The sequence below is a fragment of the Trachemys scripta genome, chromosome 5 (assembly GCF_013100865.1).
Source record: "Trachemys scripta elegans isolate TJP31775 chromosome 5, CAS_Tse_1.0, whole genome shotgun sequence".
Classification (NCBI taxonomy): domain Eukaryota; kingdom Metazoa; phylum Chordata; order Testudines; family Emydidae; genus Trachemys; species Trachemys scripta.
The window spans coordinates 93,540,476-93,564,664 of record NC_048302.1 but is presented as its reverse complement, the minus strand read 5'-3'; the positions used below and the strand labels follow the sequence as shown (position 1 = coordinate 93,564,664).

General features: G+C 41.4%; 1 protein-coding gene across 1 annotated transcript in view; it reads right to left on the bottom strand.

Annotated features, from left to right (window-relative positions):
* Positions 1-551: 551 nt before the first annotated feature.
* KCTD8 (potassium channel tetramerization domain containing 8) overlaps positions 552-24,189 on the bottom strand; it is a 164,795-nt gene continuing 141,157 nt past the window's right edge. The window contains exon 2 of the mRNA XM_034772603.1: positions 552-1,185. Within this exon, the coding sequence (XP_034628494.1) occupies positions 725-1,185 (461 nt within the window). The 3' untranslated portion in view covers positions 552-724. The remainder of the gene's footprint in view (positions 1,186-24,189) is intronic.

Sequence of the window (24,189 nt, the reverse complement as noted above, 5' to 3'; positions counted from 1 at the left end):
CTGCCATTAAGTTTGCATTTCACAGAAATAGTTCTGACAAGCACTAATAGATGAATGTTGGTGCAATAATGAATCAGTATAAGGCATATTTACACCATCCTTACATACAGAACACTGTACACACACAAAAATCACAGATCTGCAAATTCAATCCCCAAGACATTTTACGCTTATAGGCTTGGCATTAAACAAATATTTACCCAAGCAACAGACAAACCTCTTGTTCTTGTGTGATTTATTTGTAACATTGTGCTCATGCAAAATAGATATTTGCTTTATTGCATTAACATTGAAAGAGTATTGGGATTTGGTTCTGTAACCAGTCCTATCAAATTTAAAACCCTGTTTCTCTCCATCCATAGCAAGGTTGAGTCATTTTTACTGATGACAAAGTGAGCAGTGATCTGATGATTGGGTTTTTTATTTGATGAGTTACAAAATGACAATGAATCCCAGATGATTATAGTGTGAAAACCAACTTTCTTGATCATGCACATTTTGTTTTACTAATATAAAATGGTTTAGACCAGATTCATCTTGTTTTTGTTTAATTTTTTTTTTTTAAGAAACCATGAACTATCCAACATCCACTGTTCACAGAAAGAAATAAGCAGCAGGAATCACTCTGACTGCAGAGTGGACCATAAGGAGGACAGCAGTAGGATAGTGGCAACTTTAATAAACATCAAATGCACCAGAGATACTTCATGAGGGAGGCAATTAACTATAACCCATATTTTTGTAAGAGTTCAGACTGCCATGGCCGTTTGCGCTCTGGAAAGTAATCTGGAATATGGATTTTTTTAAAATCTTGAATACATTTTTTCATTTCTTCTTCAACACTCAGCTTCTCACATACCTTCTTTTTAGAAAGATTTGTTTCTCTAGACTTGCTAATGAGAGTTTGAAAGAGTTCACTGTTCCTGCGTTTGTCTGGAGGTGGCATCCACTGCAATGGGGCCTTCTTTGATGGACGATCCAAAGTTAGAGTATTTGGCTGGTGTGCTGTTGATTGTTGGGTGCTAGCAGCATTTTCTTGAGGGGTGCTAGCCTCTGAATGGCTGTCACAACTAGAGGTGGACAACTCATTGCAGGAAGTCCCACTTTCGCTTCCTTTGTCTGTGACTTTGTCATGCTTCCTTTCTTCATGTTCCTGTTTGGGAGACACTGTTCTCTGAGGTGGTCCTAAAAAAAGCAACAACAAAAACATTATAAACATTAAATAGACAGCAACTTAAACAGAAAATTGGGCTCTGTTTTTACAATTTTTAACACTATTTTGTGATGCACTTTTGTAAACTACAGGTTAGATTCTCAGCTGGCATAGGATGGTGTGGCTTCATTTTATTTGCTAGCACTATGCCATTTTATCCCAACTGAGAGTCTGGACCTACCTTTCTGTTCAATATGAAGTTAACACAATAGTCTCCCTACTGAAATATATTTCTATGTCAAGAATAAATTCATCTCTTGGATTCTTCTGCAGGCAATGAAATGTGCATAATGTTGACAGATTATCTGCACCAGAAATCCCTCCAGGCATGTTTAAATGAGCTATTTTGCCATTATACTCCAAGTAGCTTATTATGGAAAACTAGATTGTTGGAGTATTAGGAAAATAATGCCATACAATTTGCAAAACTTGTCCTTTGCTTAAGTAAAAAAGGTCCTAGGGTTCCGTTATGTTTTAGGAAACTCTGAGTTATTTTGTTCTAACAAATATCCACTAGTTCTGTGTTCTGAAGATGTCACCATTGCACTGAAGCACCAGACTCAAAGCAATACTATTCTATAGGTAGCATCATATGTGCTACTAATGGAGAGTCTCAGAGCCTGATTCTTATCACACACTTGTTTAGTATTAGCGTCTGTGAGGTCTACCACATTTACATAATCTCCCTTGGGTTGTTTACCAGAGAGGCAGAAGGGCAGTTTTGTAGGTCACAAGACTTCATAGTAGAGTTGTGTGAACATATTTTTTGCATGGATATTTGCTCAGATAAAAAAAAATTGAATGTGCTTTGCCTGTGTTCATGCCCCCCTTCTGTGTTTGCTTTCCATGTAGATTCTATCAAACAAATGTACTGACAGAAATGATTGATAAAACTATCCACAATATTACAAAATATTCATGGAAAGTGAACATTGGATTCCTAAATGTAATTACTTGTACTGAAAACCTGATTCTAAGAGCTATGCTCATCCAAACTGGAAACAGAAACAATCCCTTGGGTCCTATATGTTCAATCATAGCTAACCAACACAGTTCAAATATGGAATTTCAGATCATGAATATTTCAATGAATTATCCACAATCTATAGACCAAGAATTATTAGCAGAAAATATTCTCTAAACAAGTCTGAAAAAACAGCTGCTCATGGAAAATTCACAAACAGAAAAAGCTAAACTATCTGAACAGGTTATGTAAGATTCTCTCAAGCTCTGTTTTCTACAATAAAAAAATGTCAAGTTGGAAACACTAGAAGAATTATGATATTACCACTTATTCATATTTTACTTTTCAGGACAGATATTTATTTCTTTTAAACATTCATAGATCAGACTCAAAATTAGGGTGAGCATATTCAAATCCAAATTATTTGGCTGCTTCCTCTGCAGATGCACTGGAGAAGATAGGAGTTGGCTTGGAGATTCTCTCTGTTTAGTGTACACCGCCTCTGAGCTTCTATAATTTAGCCTATTACATTTATTTCAAATATTGCTTTTACTGTATGTACAGTAGTGAAACTGGTAATAATCTTTCTTCTCCACTCACAGTTCTTTTATTCATACAGTATGTCTCAGCTTTTTTTTCCTGTTTGTTTATAAGTAGATTTGCTTTTACAGGAGATTGTTATACAGCAGAGTTCTCATAAAAGTTGCAAGCATATGCATATATCATTAAGACACTTCAGGTTTTCTATTTTGATGAACTATTAAAAGGGTGTTAGGAGCAGACGAATCTTATTACCTCCACAGTACAGAAGTTACAGCTGAATATGACACATATGGATAAATATAGAGATGGAAATAAATATCATGATCATTTGAAAATAAAAAATATTCAACACATCACTTGTGTCCAATATACAGTAATGGAAAACCTATCAGGAAACAAATAATTCTGTTAAATACACAGATTAGATAAAGTGTTAACTAATAGAGCTGGTCAGGCAACAATGATTTTTCTAGCACTTTTTTTTTTTTGACAAAAAATAAAAACAAATATCAAAGTGTGATTTTTTCCCCTCACTTTTAAACAAAAAACATGTTGGTTAAAACTGGAAGAAAGTTGAGTTTTGATTTTTTCAATGATAACCTGAACATTTTTAATGAAAATATTTTTGTGGAAAATTGTTTTGTCAAAAAGCCATTTTTCATTCCCTCCGCTCCCCAAAAAAGTTTTGACAACATCTGAGGATCTGCTCCCAAAAGTTCATCAATTTTTTAAAGAAATTTATGTACAAAAAGTGTTAGGGTGAAAACCTGGCCCCATTGAAGTCAATGGCAAAATACCAATTGACTTGAATGGGGCCAGGGTTTCACCCTGATCTTTCTATAGTGGAAACATTATATGACCCTAAATCTCATTTATATTAAGACTCCTTGACACTATTCTGAGAGGAAAGGGATCTTCAAGTGAGTAGGAATGTTATTAGGGCCTTTACTCTGTCAGGGCAATGTAAAGGAGCCTTAGCATAAAGGAAAATCAGGACTATACATCATTACCCTTCCAGCAACTCAAAAATGGGAAACAGATTTTGCGGTTTTTTTAAATCATCTTTGGGTGAAACTATATTAAAAACATTCAGCCCAAAAGGAAAATCTCCGAGAAAGTTTGGATATGTGAAAAGAGCGGGTTACAACAAAAGCCCTACTGTAACCTTAGTGTTTGCTATACACCAAAAGCTGTAATAGTAAAGTGCTTAAGGAATCATTGTAGAGAAACTAAAGGAAATGGCGAGAATCATAAAAATATCATGAGGATTATGAAAACAGGCAAAGGCAAAATATGTCCCTTGATTTATTCCATTAGGTTTTATTATATTCAAATGATAAAAGGACTAAATGATTTTTCCATAATAATTATAGTTCTGTATTACTGTACTCAGTGCAGGGGAGAGGGATCTCACTTGCCTAACATCAACAAAACATTTGGTAGTGGGCTGAGTACAGTCAGCTCTTCTTATTATGTACAGAAGTGTTCAGATGTTCAGGAATGTTTATTTGCTGCTTGAACACATGGACAGTTCAAAACGAAGCATATGTATGTGATTGCACACTTGATGAAGCCTTTTATTTTAATCTCTTTACCTGCCTTGGTATGATAAAAAGACTCACAAATGTTGCTGCAGCGGGCACAATTCCTTCAGGGGAAATTACCCTTTAATAGTGTTAAGCTCAATGGTGTGTGAATGGTTATGTGGTATTTGAAGTGAATGAATCAATTTATCTTTAAGATTAGGACCACATGCCTGTGAGTGATAAGTGCTTTGTATCAAAATAAATTTAAAAGAAAATGTTGTGTCATATTTACTCCATCTGGTGTTATCCTGGATTCAAGATAGTCTTTACAATATCTTTTACCTAAACACCTTTTTGAAAAGGTAAGATGGCATGGGAGATGAGGACTCCTTGAGGAAAGCTATCTGGGTGGGGACTTTCATTCATTCATTTCTAATTACTGCCTCTTGATTTATACATAGTAATCCTGTCTAGATATAAAAAGAGGGGAATTTATTTGGTATGAGATAATAGACAATAGACACCACTATCCAATCTAATCTTTTCTTCAGGATAACACACATGCATGTTTTTTTGGATGTATTGCTTTTCCAAGAGGGTTTTTTATTAAATATGGCATTACCTACAGGGGAAAACACTGATTGAAACTGTTTTACTGGCAAGTCACCATCTTCCAGGGAAATCAACAAGTAGTCCAAAAACTGTCTAGTTTTTATGTCTTATTAGTAATAAGTCTAAATTTTTTTTAAAAATATTATACTTAGTGAAAAATGCCATTTCCTGGCAAGTAGGTTACACAAGGCAAGCATAAAAATGAGGGCAAGCTGCAGCATTGCACAGCAAACCAAACAGAAAGGAAATACATTGAAGATGATTTACTGGGGAGATGCAGACAGCCAGAACACTGACATGGGTACCTCCTCCCAAAATGGTTTCCTACACACCCCAGAGGGTTGGGAGAAAGCTATGTTGGAAGATACAAGAAGAAAGGAAATGAGGGTGGCGAAAATGTAATATAGAAACATTGAAAGACAAGTCAGGAACAATCAGCATCCACCAATGCCTACTACAAGCACAAGAAGTGCATTGAATTCAGCATACTTGGAACCTAATTGACAACCCTAGTTTAGTGCTGTAGAGCAGTGTTTCTCAACGTGTGCGTCACAACCCCTATGGGGCTCATAAAAGGCAAGTGGGGGGGGGGGGGTAAGGTCACGAGACATTAAACATTTTATTACAAACTAAGCAAAGAAAACCTTGCTCCCCTACTCCTTGCATGCCTTACTCTTGAAGGTTAAGTATTCCATGTCTAATGCTCAAAACACCCAAACAAATACATTAGATAGGCTTATTGTCATCATAGATACATATTTTATTCTTAATTTTCTAGTAAACAGACGGTGGTTGCAAATTTTTTGACTTTGAGATAGAAGTTACCAACCTGAAAAAGACAGAGGACAGCAGCATCTCTCCCCAGACCTTTAGAGGAAATTCTTTTCCCATATCAAATTTGATGATGATAAGGTTAATCATGTATGTGCAAGTAGAGCTGGTTGGGAATTTTTGATTTAATGTGTTTTCATCAGAGAATGCTGATCTGTCAAAGTTTAAATGTTCACAGAAGCATTTCTGGTTCCACAAAAATTCCATCCAGAAAGTTTCCCAGGTCCAGGATAGAATAAGGAGACCCATGCCAGAATAGCTCTCGCTGAACTGGAACAGTGACTTGAACCTGGATGTTCCATGTCCCAAGTGAGCTCTACAACCACTATGCTATAAAGTCAGTCTTACTTTCTCTGAACCAATGAATATTTCATTATTTATACAAAGTGAGATAGCTTCAATGAGAGAGAGCAAGAGAAAGATGTGGGAGGCCCAGATTCAAGTCCCTGCTCTGAATCACATCCCATGTGAATGCCCTAAACACAAGGCTATTGGCTATTCTGGAATGGGTCTCTCTCTTGTTCACACTCACACTCCTGTTTTCTTGCCACAATTTTTTTTGACAGGTCTTGTTTCCATTCCACAGCTATAATTCCCAAAATACCCATCTTAGATTTATGTAGTTCTGTACCCGTAAGACAGCCCCCCTGGATATTGGCGATTTCTCAATCTGCAAGGATCCTGTCATAGGGTCAGAAATTTCTGCTGAGAGCTTTTAGTGTCTTACTAACTACTGAACGGGGACAGTCAAGTGCTGTGATTCTTTGGAACTTTCATGTCACAAGCCTGAAATACAATTCAAATCAATTCTTTCAACGCTGGTGGCGCTATCCATCTCTTGTTTTATCATTAAGATCTTATACATAAAAAATAAAGAAACAGAATATAAAACCAATGGGGCATTACATCCTAAAATACGTAAACATGTGCCAATAACAACATACTAATTATAGGTCCAAACTGCGAGATTTGCTTTATAGATTATTCAGCACACCACACTGGGTAAACAATTTCTTTCTCTTGATTAATTTTGTAAAAAAAAAAAAGAGAAAAAGACACACACCTAATTTTTATGATGTACATCTTAAACAAAAAAGCATTATGTTAAAATATGTAAAGTTACTGCCTTTAATGACAGAGAATAATGCAAGCAGAAAGGATGTATTGTACATACAGTCAGTGTGCAAATAGTATTCTATCTTCACATAAAAAAGCAAACGTGTTAAGTTCCAAAACATGTCAATCTAATGTATACACAACCCAAAAAGACTAAGGCCTGATTCACTATTGAGATATTTGAGATATCACAATATTTCCTTATATTTATATATACTTGTTACAGGCAAGCCAGACACACAGGCCAAGTACAAGGCCTCAGCACCAAATAAATCCCACTTAAATAATAAAAATAGATCCTAGATGAGACTTATTATTTGTATTTACATAGTGCCTAGGATCCCTAGCCTTTGACCAAGACCCCATTGTGCTAGGGGCTGTACAAACACAGAACAAAAAGATGGTCCCTACCCCCAAAGACTTTATAAACTAAGTATAAAACAGGTGACCATAAATGGATTCAGATTGATAGATGAGGGAGTACAAGGAAACAAGGAGACAATACTGGTCAGCATGGTGCACAGTGGCATTAGCACACCAGGGGCCAAACCGTTGTCAAGTTTTTTGCAGGCATCACAACAGAAACAGAGAATTTGAAGGAGGATAATGAGTTAATTTTGCAGATGTTTACAAGGAACTCTTCCCACCTATGAGGGCAGAATGGGAGAAAGTACAAATGCGCTTCCTGGAAAATCTAACAAATGAGCGCTGGAGAAAGGTATCATGGGCCAATCAGAGGCAGGAGTTGATATCTCTATAGCGAATGAGAGATGATAGGTAGGGTGGGAATAGGTGATGAAAGACCTTGAAAGTGAAGACAAGTAGCTTGTGTTTGATGTGATAGAGAAGAGGGAGCCAGAAGAAGGATGCAAAGAGATGGGTGACATGGTAAAAATGATGGGCTAGGTCAGAGAATGCACTAGCATTCTGAATGGACATGAGTGGGGCATGTTACAGTAATCCAGATGTGAGTTGAGAGCCTCAACAAGAGTAGTAGCTATGTGAATGGACAGGAAAGGCTGTATCTTAGATGTTATGCATACAGAATCACCATGATTTAGATTAAAGCCTCAATGTGAGGGCCTAGACAGAGATCCAAGTCAAAGATGATCCCCAGGTAATGACCCTGAATGACAGGCAAGATGATGGTATTCTCCACAGTGATCAAGAATGGAAGTAGCATGGAGGGCTTAGAGTGGGTGGGGGGAGAAGAGCTTTGTTTTAGTGATGTTGAAAATGAGCTGATAGCTAGACATCCACAAGATGTCATCAGAGAGAGGCTAAGATTTTAGTTTTGACAGAAGGAGACAGGCCTGGAGAAGCGAGGTAGATCTATGAGTCACCAGCAATAAGGTGGTAGTTGAATTTGTATTTGTGGATGAGATTACATGAAGATAAGGTGTCAAGTGAGAAGAGAAGGGGATCGAGAAAATATCCTGAAATATCCAGAAAGGTGGACGGGGATGAGGAGGTTCCTTCAAAGGACATGCTGAAGGAGTGATTAGAGAGGTAGGAGAAGAACCAGGAGAGGACAGAGTCATGGGAGACAGGGAAGGACAAGATTTTAATAAGAACGTGGTCAACTGCATCAAAGGTGTCTGATAGGTCATGGAGAATGAGGATGAAGCACTTGTTCTGAGCTTTAGCTAGGAAGAGGTCATTAGAGATTTTGATGAGAATGGTGTCAGTGCAGTGCAAGGGGCAGAAGCTGGACTGGAGAGGGTCTAGGATGGCACTGGAGGAGAGGACCTCAATAGCAATTGGAAACAATGTGTTCAATGAGCTTAGAAGATGAAAGGGAGGTGGGGTGACAGTTGGAGAGATAAGTGGCATCATGGGTGGTTTTCTTTAAAACTGGAGAGACTAAAGCATGCTTGCATTCTGACAGAGTTGCAGGCTTTGCTCGGGGCCAGCAGGCCTAGTGGTTTCGCTGCATCCAAACAGTCTCTCCAAACCTTCTGGGCAGTCCAAGGGCGTGGCTGCCAAGCTACAGTTTGTCACCTCTCCCTGGTCCTCCAGGATCTCTCAGGAGGTGGGACCCAGGCTCTACCTCTCTACCGGGTCCCAGCCCAGGGACCAAGGGTTGCTCAGTCCCTTCTGGCTGCCACTCCAGATCAGTAACAAGAAGGGTTTCTTCAGGTATGTTAGCAACAAGAAGAAAGTCAAGGAAAGTGTGGGCCCCTTACTGAATGAGGGAGGCAACCTAGTAACAGAGGATGTGGAAAAAGCTAATGTACTCAATGATTTTTTTGCCTCTGTCTTCACGAACAAGGTCAGCTCCCAGACTGCTGAACTGGGCGGCACAGTATTGGGAGAAGGTGACCAGCCATCTGTGGAGAAAGAAGTGGTTCGGGACTATTTAGAAAAACTGGATGAGCACAAGTCCATGGGGCCGGATGCGCTGCATCCAAGGGTGCTAAAGGAGTTGGCAGATGTGATTGCAGAGCCATTGGCCATTATCTTTGAAAACTCATGGCGATCGGGGGAGGTCCCGGATGACTGGAAAAAGGCTAATGTAGTGCCCAGCTTTAAAAAAGGGAAGAAGGAGGATCTGGGGAACTACAGGCCAGACAGCCTCACCTCAGTCCCTGGAAAAATCATGGAGCAAGTCCTCAAGGAATCAGTTCTGAAGCACTTAGAGGAGAGGAAAGTGATCAGGAACAGTCAGCCTGGATTCACCAAGGGCAAGTCATGCCTGACTAACCTAATTGCCTTCTATGAGGAGATAACTGACTCTGTGGATGAGGGGAAAGCAGTGGATGTGTTATTCCTTGACTTTAGCAAAACTTTTGATATGGTCTCCCACAGTATTCTTGCCACCAAGTTAAAGAAGTATGGGCTGGATGAATGGACTATAAGCTGGATAGAAAGCTGGATAGATCATCGGGCTCAACGGTAGTGATCAATGGCTCCATGTCTAGTTGGCAGCCGGTTTCAAGTGGAGTACCCCAGGGTTCGGTCCTGGGGCCGGTTTTGTTCAATATCTTCATTAATGATCTGGAGGATGGCATGGACTGCACTCTCAGCAAGTTTGCAGATGACACTAAACTGGGAGGAGTGATAGCTGCGCTGAAGGGTAGGGATAGGATACAGAGGGACCTAGAGAAATTGAGGATTGGGCCAAAAGAAACCTGATGAGGTTCAACAAGGACAAGTGCAGAGTCCTGCACTTAGGATGGAAGAATCCCATGCACTGTTACAGATTAGGGACCGAATGGCTAGGAAGCAGTTCTGCAGAAAAGGACCTAGGGGTTACAGTGGACGAGAAGCTGGATATGAGTCAACAGTGTGCCCTTATTGTCAAGAAAGCTAACGGCATTTTGGGCTGTATAAGTAGGGGCATTGCTAGCAGATTGAGGGACGTGATCATTCCCCTCTATTCGACATTGGTGAGGCTTCATCTGGAGTATTGTGTCCAGTTTTGGGCCCCACACTACAAGAAGGATGTGGAAAAATTGGAAAGAGTCCAGCGGAGGGCAACAAAAATGATTAGGGGGCTGGAGCACATGACTTATGAGGAGAGGCTGAGGGAACTGGGATTGTTTAGTCTGCAGAAGAGAAGAATGGGGGGGAGGGGGAGTTGATAGTTGCTTTCAACTACCTGAAAGGGGCTTCCAAAGAGGATGGATCTAGACTGTTCTCAGTGGTACCTGATGACAGAACAAGGAGTAATGGTCTCAAGTTGCAGTGTGGGAGGTTTAGGTTGGATATTAGGAAAACCTTTTTCACTAGGAGGATGGAGAAGCACTGGAATGGGTTACCTAGGGAGGTGGTGGAATCTCCTGCCTTAGAGGTTTTCAAGGTCAGGCTTGACAAAGCCCTGGCTGGGATGATTTAGTTGGGAATTGATCCTGCTTTGAGCAGGGAGTTGGACTAGATGACCTCCTGAGGTCCCTTCCAACCCTGATATTCTATGATTCTATGATCAGCCTCCCCTGGGCCATTTTCTACTTTCCCTGTTTCCCTTCAATCTGGGGTATAGCCCCCAGCCTTCTGCTTCCACAGTCTCGGTAGTTCAGGGCATCAGCTTGGGAAAGGAGGTTTGCTTCCTAGCTCACCCTCAGAGTCCAGGTGTGCCTCCTCTTAACCAACGGGGAAGAGGGATCCCTGTCAGGCCTTACTCACAGTCCCAGTCCTTCTCTTCTAGATTGCTCTGCCTCAGCGGCTGCAGTATGTCTGCCTTCTTGTAGCCAGTCTCTCCTCCACGTTCCCCCCATGCCATACTACCAGAGCTCCCTTTTAAGCATGTCCTTCATGGGGATCATGCCCAGCAGCTTCTTTGCCCAATACCATTCTACCACTCTTTTTACCTGAGTGTAGGGTCTGTAAACCCCATCACAGAAGGGAAAGAGCTGGGGGTGGGAGGCAGGGACAAGAGAGAGAGATTAAAGAGAAGAATATGGTAGGGGATGAGAATAGGTGCTAGGGCAATCAGGAGATGGGATGGGATGCTGTCATTGGGTAAGTGGAGGGGTTACGGGACAGCAGATGAGAAACTTCTACATCTGTGACAAAGGAAGGGACTTAAGTGGTGCATTCTGTTTTTTATTAATTTTTCCAAATACAACAAATTTACCAAAATACCAGATCCCTTATAATACACAAAGTAAACAAAGAAGGTTAGGATAAGGGAGGGGAGGGGAAGTAACATAGCTATCTTCAGGGTCTATGTTAATCATAAACGTTTAAAAAGTCAGCCCAAATTGCTTTGAATTTTCTGCCCATCATTCGTTAGCTGCGAGGTCAGCCATATCCCTGAGCCAGGCTTCAATATTTAGTGGGGATCAACTTTTCCATTTTCGCAGAATTAATTTTTTAGTGACCAAACCTGCATGTTGGAACCACACTGCCTTGTTACCAGGAAATACCCAGGTATCGTGAATATACCCAAGAATGAAATTTAAGGGGGAAGGCTCCAGCTTAGCATCCAAATATCAAATTGCTCCTTTGACCCACTTAAGTGGTGCCTTCTGCACGGGGGTGAGTTTCACCCTCAGATATCAGTGTCTAGAAACTATGGGTAAATACTGATCCATTAATGGTGTACAGTCATGGGGCCAGATGTTCTACTTTGCCAATTTAATTCTCAAAGAGCCAGAATTCATTATTCTCCTATTTTAAAACTTTTAATAATCCAATTAGGGAGCAGAGGCAATACATCTCATTTAGTTGTCCAATGATATACAACAAAAAGTCAAAGTTGAATAATTTGCACAGATTATTATTTATGTTAATCTAAACTATGTGGTGAGTACTTGTGACAAACAGAAATCAAGATTGTAGACATTTGTGAATAGTAAAAAGGGTTAAATTAATCTGATAATTTATTTGCAATGCATTACATGATCAGCTCTAGTAAAAATTATTATAAGCCATGGTATTTTTGTTAAAACAAAACAGATTGTTTTCTAAAGCAAATAGCCATGTGTGACTATTCCAGTCAGGCTGGAAGGCTGCAAGAGGATGTAAGAAGGGAGATACGTTATCCCTAGAATGTTAAAGGCCTCTTCCCTATAAGCTGAGAAGGGGTTACCTCAGGTCAATTAGGAACACCTGGATGAGTTAAGGGCTGCCTGAGACCTTTTAAAACCAGGAGGGCGAGAGAGACAAGCTAGTGGCAGCAGAGAAGTAAGCTTCTTCAGGAGGGGAGGCTGCTTCCCCCATAGGGGAAGCAGACAAGCCTGAGTGCCTGCTGGGCAGGGGCGGCTCTATGTATTTTGCCGCCCCAAGCACGGCAATCAGGCAGCCTTCGGTGGCATGCCTGCGGGAGGTCTGCTGGTAACATGGATTTGGCGGCATGCCTGCGGGAGGTCCGCCGATCCCGTGCCTTCAGCATACCCGTCACCGAATTGCCGCCGAAACCTCCCTCAGGCATGCTGCCAAAGGCAGCATGATTGCTGCCCTCACGGTGACTGGCTGCCCCCCGCGGCTTGCCGCCCCAGGCACGCGCTTGCTGAGCTGGTGCCTGGAGCCGCCCCTGCTGCTAGGGGAAGGACTGACACCCTGGGGCAAGCTACAGGGAGACAGCCAGCTCCAGTGAGGAAGCAGGGGAAGGTATCACACTTTGTTTTTGTATTTATAGGACTATTCCCCTTTTGTTTGGTGGATGATCACCCCGTAGGCCTACCCAGGAAATATGGCCAAAGGAGCACAGAAGGGAGGGAAGACAAATGCTGCCAGAGTGGAGTGGGACTGATTTACCCCACCTTCGCCAGAGGGGGAAGTGCTTGGTCTGGCGAGACAAAAGAGGTGCCTTGCCACACATGGTACAATTTGTATGAATTTATTTTTAATTCTTTCTGAAGAATCATTTTTAAAACCTAAAAGAATAATAAAAATTCTGGATGGGATTCTTGCAAACTGAATGTAAAGAACTACCAGATCAGAGTGGTAGTATTTTTAATGAAAGTTGAATCTTTCACATATTCAAATGACCCCAGGCACTCGGGCTTTAAGAGAAACACCAAATATTGTGAAAGTCACAACAAACTGGGTGTTGATAATACTGAGATAAAGCCCAAACGTATCTATATAATTTAGCTATACAAAAAGTAGGAATAAAGTAAACAAAGAATTATACAAGAAAGTAGAATGTGAAAATTGCGGAGAAGTGTTACGTATTTATTTATAAAATTTTGCATTAGTACTACAAACTGGGAAAACACCTAGTTCAGAGGACTATTTCAATTAGGCAAAGCGTGGCATAGAGTAGATATTATTCTTTTCATTATAAGATTCCACTAGTGTTGAACAACAATATTGAAGAAGTATGGAGAAGAGGAAACAGTCCTGAAAAAAAGATCAGTTTGGAAACACAACAGATACTATTTAAGAAAAACTTTTACATTAAAATATTATATCTGCTAAATAAACTGTGACAATTTTCTCTCACCATAGTTAACCTCCCTCCCAGTGAAAACAGATTTGCAGGTTATTGCTATAATTCTAATAGTTCCATCTGAATTTATCCAAAGGCACAGTCAGTAATTGTTTATACTACCATTTCATTAAGTCAGAACTAATTTATTTTATCTTATTTTCTTTCCCTGCTTGGACCGCCATAAAGGAGGATTGGCCAGCAGGTGAAACAATTACTTGGGAATACTGTCACAGAGAAAAACGCAATGCTGCAATAGCACCACTCAATGCATATTCATAAGTAGCCATTTACATTGTATACAAGCTCATTCAGTACTATATTCACTTCACTAAATAGGATTTTCATTCCTTCATTCATTCCATTTCACCAGTGAGAGTTTTCCTAAGTTTTAGTTGTGCAGTTAGATAAAACTCACAAAAGAATACAAAATATGAACAAAAACTATAGATAAGTTTTGATTTGGTATTAAAACAGATGTTTCTTCTCTCCTGTAACAGTCATACACTTTGCAACATTTGCTATTATGAAATCTCATAAGAACATAAGAATGGCCATACTGAGTCAGACCAAAGGTCCATCCAGCCCAGTATCCTGTCTATCGACAGTGGCCAATGCCAGATGCCCCAGAGGGAGTGAACCTAACAGGTAATGATCAAGTGATCTCTCTCCTGCCATCCATCTCCACCCTCTGACAGAGGCTAGGGACACCATTCCTTACCCATCCTGGCTTATAGCCATTAATGGACTTAACCTCCATGAATGTATCTAGTTCTCTTTTAAACCCTGTTATAGTCCTAGCCTTCACAACCTCCTCGGGCAAGGAGTTCCACAGGTCGACTGTGCGCTGTGTGAAGAACTTCCTTTTATTTGTTTTAAACCTGCTGCCCATTAATTTCATTTGATGGCCCCTAGTTCTTATATTATGGGAACAAGTAAATAACTTTTCCTTATTCACTTTCTTCACACCACTCATGATTTTATATACTTCTATCATATCTGAAAAGTCCTAGCCTCTTTAATCTCTTCTCATATGGGATCCGTTCCAAACCCCTAATCATTTTAGTTGCCCTTCTCTGAACCTTTTCTAATGCCAGTATATCTTTTTTGAGATGAGGAGACCACATCTGAATGCAGTATTCAAGATGTGGGCGTACCATGGATTTATATAAGGGCAATAAGATATGCTCCATCTTATTCTCTATCCCTTTTTTAATGATTCCTAACATCCTGTTTGCTTTTTTGACCGCCGCTGCACACTGCATGGACGTCTTCAGAGAACTATCCACGATGACTCCAAGATCTCTATCCTGATTAGTTGTAGCTAAATCAGCCCTCATCATATTGTATATATAGTTGGGGTTATTTTTTCCAATGTGCATTACTTTACATTTATCCACATTAAATTTATGGATCTCATCCATAATCTCATCCATAACCAAAGAAGTAGTGGTGTTTTTTTACACTAACACAAGGAGGGCTTGTTTTACATACCTTCCATTAACCTTGCATCTAACTAAGAGCACACAAGCCAAAGCCTGCTTCTAGCTGCAGCAGGCAGTTTTCTGTTCTGATCAGCATTCAGAACTTTGCATTGTTGCCTGAGGAGGATGACCTTTTGAACTGTCAAGCCACACTCAACATCCTTACATAACAAAAGCAGCTGCTCCTTGCATAAACAGGGCTATATCATGGGTGTAGAAGCTGCATCCCCACCAGGAGATGTGCGGCGGTACCAATATTATGGTACACAGCAATATTATGAGGAGTGCTGAGGTAGGTAAAAATGGATGGGTGGAATCCCTAGGTAGGGATGTTGGGTGGATGCACTGAGGAATGGCTCCTACACTTTGTTTTTGGAGGTCCAGTGTGTGTTCCCTTCGGTGACTATCCCTGGACCCACCTGTTGATTTGAAAGAATGGGTGAAATCACAAACCTTGAGAATTTGTCTAGAAGCTCAGTCACTTACACAAGCACCAGATTTCTGGCTGTACTCTACGCAGTGATATAGAAAGGAGAGGGGAGCCACGTGCCCTCTCTTGCTTAGCTTTGCCCACCTGTTCAGAGGAACCCCTGCAGAATTGTTGCATCTGACTCTCCTCAAACTTACTCTGATATAGATCAGGAGTAACTCCACTGAACTTAATGGACTTATTAGAGCTGCCACCTCTGAGGCACAGAAAAACCATCCAGTCTGTGAATGGGGCCAGGTCCCTGGGCAGGGGAGAACTATTGGGTGGAACTCAGATCTTTGAAAATTATATAGATTTGGAGGGATTTAGGTGTGGTCTAGGGAGTCACTTCCCCATTACCTGGTGTCTGTCCCAGCACACTGCACGTATGCAGAGTGGGCTCGGGTACTGGTCAGGAGGCCCTGGCATGCTCCTAGCCATGATGTGTGCAGCTGGTAATTAAGATCATTGTACATGCAGCTGCACATATGCACAGCAAAAAATGCAGTAAATTATTTCTTCTGACCGGCAACTGTTCTGGCACTAAAAAAAATCATCCAGGCTGCTCAAAAACTGGCCAGTAGATACCATGTAACTAAACTGTTTGGGGCTGACAAACTGAGAAAAGTAAGGATAGTCATAACAGAGGCTCCAATTCTGTCAACCAGATGTAACAGAAAGGATTAATATATCAGAATCCTTGTCTCTAATAGTTCCCTTTCATTTGAATTGGACTCTACAGACATTAACAACCCTCTTTCATTTGGTTTTCTTTAGTCTTAAAGTAAGTGTAGTGGCCTCCCCCTGAGCCTTATGGGGAGGGATGACACCACTGCTCTTGGTGGAGCCGAACCACCTACAGCCCCCCACCCACTAGAAGCAAAGAGGCAAGACAGGAAGTTTAAAAGGCGGGCCCTACAGCTCAGTTGTGAGAGGAGCCAGGGAAGGGCGCAGACATCCGTCGCCCACTGCCATGCTCTGCACCAGAGACCGAGCTCCACAGTGCCAAAGACCCAGAGGAGATGTCGGAACTGCTGACTGACCAATACCCAGAGCAGCTACTGGGACTGCCGCTGGCCATATACACTGGGGAGATGGAAGAACCCCAGGAGACAGCGGTACACTCAGAAGGGGTAGTAGGAAGTAGCCCAGGGACACCAGACATTAGTCCAGTTGGATCCCCGCTGACCCAGTGATGGAACCTTCCACCACTGCCAGAGACCCGGTGGAGTAGGGTGGGCCCAAGTTCCCCTACCCCCTGCTGTCACCTCCAACCCCCGAGTTGGCAGCCTACCCACCTTAGGCTGGATGGCTTACATCTGCTTATTGCTGTGCCCTGCCCAGAGGGCCAGAACCCTTAGGCCTCGTCTACACTACAGAGTTTTGTCAACAAAACTCAGCTTTTGTTGACAAAACAGTGGGGATGTACACACTGCAATGCTCCTTTCGCCGACAAAACTCTCCTGCTTTGCTGACAAAATAAAAGCACCTCAACAAGAGGCATAGAACTTTTTGTTGCAAAGTTACATTGACAAAGTGTCAGTGTAGATGCTGAGCTCCAGGAGATGCCCCACAGTGACCAGCCTCACCACTCTGCTCAGCAGTTAGAACTCCACTGCCCTACACCCAGGTACACAGGGCCTCCCCCCTTTAAAGGCCTGGGAATTTTTGAAATTCCACTTCCTGTTTGCTCAGCATGGACAGCTCACATCACATCTTCCCAGCTGATCTTGGCGACTCCACATAGCAAATGCTTTCCCACTTAGAGCACACCTAAGCTGTTGGATCTGCTGGCACTGTGGAGAGAGGAGGCTGTGCTCCACTCCAGTCATAGGAACTTCGATACCTATGGTCAGATTTCTTGTGGCATGTTGGATAAGGGCTATGAATGAAACACACATCAGTACCATGAGAAGATAAAGGAGCTGAGGCAGGCATACCAGAAGGCAAGGGAGTCAACTCATCGCTTTGATGCTGCCCCGAAGACCTGCTGCTTCTATAAGAAGCTGGACGCCATCCTCGGTGGAGACCCCATCTCCACCGCCAAGAGTACCATGGACACTTCAGTGGAGCTGGAGACAGTGGACAGCAGACTCAACTCCAAGGATGAAGTCATGGATGAGGAGGTCGATTCGGAGGATGATGTGATTTTTTTAATTGATGCTGCTCGGTTATATGAGGTAGAGCTGTCCTTTGGGTTTGTATATTCCAGAAATGGGTGAAGGGATAGAAATGTACATGACTAGCTGCGTTTGCCTATGCTTCACATTCTCCTATGCAGCTAAGCAGTATGATGGAACAGTGTGTTAATGCACAACGAGATTTCATGAGAATCCTCTAGAGAGTTCTCTAAGCAACTTTCCTGGAGGTACTCGCCAATCCTGTGCTGAAGGTTACTTGGCAGAGCTGGTTTGTTCCCTCCCCTGTTGTAGAAACTTTCCAATGCCAATCGGCAATCATTTGTACAGGCAAGCAGCATAGGGACTGGATCTGAAGCCTCACACATACAGGAGGTGCACTTTTGCATCCTTGCTTACCCTCAGGAGTGAAATATTGCCTTTAATGACCCCACCTGTGGAAAATGGTGGCAGAATTTACAATATTGTCCCTAGTTGCCTGCAGTCACCCCCTTAAAAAAACACCAAGACCCTTTGCCCCATCATAAGCACCCTCCCATCCCCCCGAGCTGAACTCACCATGTTTAGGGCATTTGCTGAGCTGTGTGCTTGCCAAGGGACACTGAGAAACTGATTCATATTTGAAAAAGAGTGCATTTTATTATAGCGAAGAACTACCTTCGTTGTTATCCTCCCTTCCCACCAAGCCTTTTGTGTGTTTTCTTAATTGGTATTTAATAAAAACATACTGCCTAAAAGATAACCAATCTTTATTGGTCTCCTTCACATGGTGGTTGCTGCTAGAATTAATACACAGTGGCAGTTTGATCATTTGATGAGTACAAATCATGGTCAGGAAGCAATCATCAAAATTTTCATGCAAGATGGCAAGTTAACAAAGCATTACAAAATGCTGTATAGAAAGACACATTAGTGGAGCTCATTGTCAAAATGGTGCCTTAAAGTCTCCCTGATTCAAATAGCCCCCCCATTGTGCCCCTCCAATTGCCCTGGTATCTGGTTGCTTAAAATCAGCCACCAGACGATTTGCTTCCATGCTCCACCCCAGGAGAAACTTTTCATCCTTAGACTCACAAATACTATGAAGTGCACAGCAGTCTGCTATGACCATGGAACTATTTTCCTCATTTAGGTCTAACCTTTCATAAAGGCAGTGCCAGCATGCTTTTAATCTACCAAAGGCACATTCTATGGTCATTCTGCACCTGCTCAGTCTATTAGTGAAGCATTCCTTGCTGCTGTCCACATTTCCTGTGTAAGGCTTCATGAGCCATGGGAGTAAGGGGTACACTGGATCTCCCAGGATCACTATAGGCACTTCAACATCCCCCATTGGAATCTTCTGGTCTGGAAAGAAAGTCCCTGCTTGCAGCTTTCTGTACAGGTATGCGTCTTCAGGAGCACTGGCGTCATGCACTTTCCTGGACCACCCCATATTGATGTCAGTAAAATGGTCACAGTGATCCACAAGCGCCTGCAATACTATAGAGAAGTACCCCTTTCTATTGATGTACTCCATTGCAAGATGTTTTAGGTCCAAAATAGGGATATGCATGCCATCTATCACCCCGCCACAGTTAGTGAATCGCATTGCCACAAAACCATCCACTATTTCATGCACATTGTCAAGAGTCACAGTCCTTCATATCAGGATGCGATTAATGGTCCTTCACACTTGAGGTAACACAGCCCCAATGGTGGACTTCCCAACTTCAAACTGATTTGTGACTGATCAGTAGCAGTCTAGAGTTGCCAGCTTCCACACAGCGATCACCACGTGCTTCTCCACCAAGAAGGCAGCTTTCATTTTGGTGTCCTTGCGCTGCAGTGCTGGGGTGAGGTGGGTTTCCCAGGAAGGTGGGTTTCTGCATCTGAAAGTTCAGCAGCCACTCTCATCATCCCAGACCTGCATAACAATGTGATCCCACCACTCAGTGATTGTTTCCCAAACCCAAACGCGACGGTCCACCATTTGCAGTTGCTCCATGAATGCCAAAAGTAATCTGGTGTTCTTTCTTTCCATGGCACACAGCAGGACAGGTGCCTCTGATTCCTATTCAGATTGGGTGCTCACAATATACTGCATGACAAGACACAATGTTGTTTATAACACTGACCACAACAGTAGAGAGCTGTGCAGGATTCAGACAAAGATGGTGGGTGCACAGTAAACAGGGGCCGTTGAAAAGTGCCCTGAAACACAGTGAGAAGTCCATAGAATAATGCGATGGAAAAAACTCCATCCTGGGATGTTGAGCCCGTACCCATGATACACTGTGATCCATTCTGCTTTCCCACAACTCCTAGGTGCAGAAGATGTGGAATAGCTACCCACAGTGCACACTGCTCTCTCTGTCGATGCTAGAGCACCAACTGTAGATGTGCTCTGCTGACTGAAGGAATGTTGTGTGAACATGCACAAGCGATGCAATTATACCATTTTTTTATCATCAGCGTAACTTGCGTCAACAAAACTCTGTAGTATAGACAAGGTCTTCGACTGCTTGTTGCTCTGCCCCGCCCAGAGGGTGAGAGCCCCAGACTGTGTTTGCTGTTTGCTCCAGCCTGAAGGCTGCAACTAAAGACTGCTCATTGCTCTGCCTCACCTCGAGTGTCAGGGCCCTTAGACTGGCAGTTGCTATCTACCGAAGCTGGAAGGCTTGGGGCTAAAGACTGCTCTGCCCTGACTTGAGGGTCAGGCCTATAGACTGTGGATAATTGCCTGCCTCAGCCAGGAGGCTGGGCCAGAGAACGTGTGCTGCTCTGCCCTGACCAGAGGGTCAGAGCCCTAGTCTGCTAACTGAGCCCCCTCCCCCACCCCCAGTTACTGTGATATAGTGAGACAAAGTGGCCTCCCTTGGAGCCTGACTGGGAGGGACACCCACAGAAGCACTAGAGTAAGCTTAAACAAAACTGGAAAAAAAGAGAAGAAAAACGTACAGATATGGAGTCTGACATTTGTTGCATGAGATACTGTATCTAATGCCCTGTTGAGAGTTAACTTTCTGTGGTGTTCTTAAATATGCATGAACAGCAGGGCTCCAGAGCTGCTTGTGCTCCAAACAAGGTCAGAGATGAGAGATGAGTTTTTGGCAGGATTTCCATTACAAAATGAAAGCTTTAGGATTTCCCTTCAAAGAGCTGATGCCCATAGGTGAAAATCACATCTGATTTGATGATGATGTGTTTCTATTCATGTTTTGTCTTTGTTTCTCTATGGACTTCCTCCTGACTCATACACACTCCCCCCATTGATTGTGAGCACTATGGATTACAAGATGCATATTGTGATAATAATGCGTGGCAAGGAACCCAATTTACCCTTTGCCCTTCAGTTCCACCTTCATCATGCCACACAGATTTTATTTAGAAAACAAGCAAAACTACATGGTGAACAGCAGCCGGGGTGGAATTCTTATTTATGAAACCATTTAAAAGCCAAATGTCATTGGCTTTTTCTCACATGCAAAACTTTTCACAATAATCCCAGTAGTGTCCTTGAAATCCTTTTCACCTTCTGTCATTGTTATGCTGATTTTCTAGTTGCTCCTCCTTATGGGTGTCTATAGTCAGAAACTGGAAAAAAACAATAAAGTGGACATCACTGTTACGTCAGTTTGCTATACATTTATCACTTTGTTTATACAAAAATATGGTATAGTAAAACTGGTATTTAAATCTCTGGATTATGAAACATTTTAGCATACATTTTATGACATGGGTGAAGATAATCCTGGTAAATACTCCTTTACTTTATTTCTGATTTGAGCTTGGAGTTCCATTATGATATCCTCCATAGACTTGTCCTGTCTTACTGGCACAACAGAATGTATAGCTCCACTGTTCTTTAGGTAGTATCTGAAATATCTGTCTAAAGCTTTTGAATGTTTTTGTGTAAGAATAGGAAAGTGAGAGGGACAAAGTATAAATAATTGTACATATACAAATGAGAGAAGAATAAGAGTGTTCATCGAAAGTGCAAATACAAACCAGTGATTCACATCTGAAAGACTTTTTACATAACTGCATTATGTGATACAATATAGGCTCATAACAGGAAAAATGTTACTTTCCCACAGCAGGTGGAGGTGTAATTATCCAACAATCACCATGTATTTTGCTTCCTACTGCTATTGTAGTACTGAGTAATTCTCAGTACTCAATTCTGGCCAATTTATATGGATAAATTTTAGATATATTGAGTCAGATTCTGACCAGTCTTACATTGACCTGAATCTAGATCAACCTTAGCAAAGATAATGGAGCGATTCATGACCTCGGAGAGTTTGGTTCTGTGCATGTATGTGCTTTTTAAAATTAGTTTTTTTTTCCTTCCCTTCCTTATGATTCTTACTCCTATCCCTACTGAATCAAGTATTTCTGATATTCAATCTCAATCCATTACCCAAAATGTCCACTTCAACCTTTCCTGGTAAAATAGGCTCCTACCTGCGTCTCCTCTCCCTGCCTTGAATCACCCCACTGTACCCAACTGCTTCCTTTTCCCACATATTGCTTTCAACAGCCAAACTCCTTTCCATGCAAATCAGAACAAGTCCAGATGCCACATAGTCTACGGAAGCATCTACCACTGCTACCTCTCTCTCTTCAAAGGTAAGGAAAGGGTTCTGGTGAAGGTAATGATGCTACCCCACATGATGTTGCTGGGTGGGAATGCAGATGCACTAGATTTATCTAGTCAAGATTGTTCTAATACAAAATGTTTAGTTTGTAAGAAATAGAGGAGTTTAAGTATGGTAATGTAAGTCTGAGCACTCTCAGTCAGCTCTGCATTACTGCATTGCTACTACCTATGCCATCTGGATGAGTATATTCTTTGTCCTTTAATCAAGGGATTGATTATAGATTATAGATGATAATTTCCTATCTCAGAAAGTGTTGCAGTCAACCGGGGGAATTCTTTATTAGACCTTATCCTAACAGATAAAGAAGAACTGATCACAGAACTAAAAAATAGTGGTAGCTTAGGTACAAGTGATCATGACTTGATCACATTTATAATGTGCAAGCAGAATAAAGTTCAGACCAGTAATACATATTTCTGGTGCTTTCATGGGGCCAATTTCACAAAGCTGGAAACAATTATGAGCCAAATCAGCTGGGAGAGAGAATGCAATCACAAAAATGTGAATGATAAATGGGAATAATTTAAGAACATGTTACTAGATGCCTGAAAAAACACAATCGAGGAAGAAGGCTCTATTGTTAAAAAAGCTGACCCGGTTTAAAGAGAAAGCGAAGGCAGCTATAATATACTGGTATATAAAACAAGGAAGAAAGGGGAAGTTGATAGTAATGAATATAAATCAGAAATTAAGATTTGTAGAAAATTATCAGGAAGCAAAGGAACACAAGGATAAATCTATGTCCAATTAAGGACAATAAGAACTTGTTTAAAAATATTTTAGGAACCAAAAGAATCCTGACAATAGTATTAGTCCATTACTAGATGGAAATGGTAAAATTATAAATAATGAAGAGAAGGCAGAAATGTTCAATAAATGTTTCTGTTCTGTATTTGGGGGGGAAACAGATGATATAGTCTCATCGGATGGTGGTGGTAACTCTTTTCCTTCAACTAGTATCTCTAGAGAATGTTAAATGGAGACTACTAAAATTACACATTTTTAAATCAGCAGGTCCAGATAACTTGCATTCAGGAGTTTTAGAAGAGCTGGCTGAGGAGCTCGCTGGAAAGCTAAAGTTGATTTTCAATAAGTCTTGGAGCACTGGGAAAATTCCAGAAAGCTAATATTGTGCCAATTTTTAAAAAGGGAGAACTGGATGACTTGGGTAATGATATGCCTGTCAGCCTGATATCAATCCCAGGCAAAAATAATGGTGTGACTGATACAGAGCTCAATTAATAAAGAATTAAACTTAATTCATGCAAATCAACATGGCTTTATGGAAAATAGATCCTTTGAAACTAACTTGGTATCTTATTTTTTATGAGATTACAAGTTTGGTTGATAAAGGTAATAGCATTGATATAATATATGTAGATTTTTATAAGGCATCTGACTTGATACCACACTGCATTTTGATTAAAATACTAGAGTGATATAAAATTATTATGGCACATATCAAATGGACTAAAAACTGGCCCAACTGATAGGTGTCAAAATTTAATTATAAATGGAGAATCGTCATTGAGTGGGTGTGTTTCCAGTGGGGTACTACAGGGATTGGTTCTTTCCCCTATGCTATTTAACATTATGAGGAATGACCTGGAAGAAAACATAAAATCATCACAGATAAAGTTTCAGATGACACAAAAATTGAGGGAGTGGTAAATAATGAAGAGCACAGGTTACTGATTCAAAGTGATCTGGATTGCTTGGTAAACTGGGTGCAAGCAAACAATATGTATTTTAATATGGCTAAATGTAAAT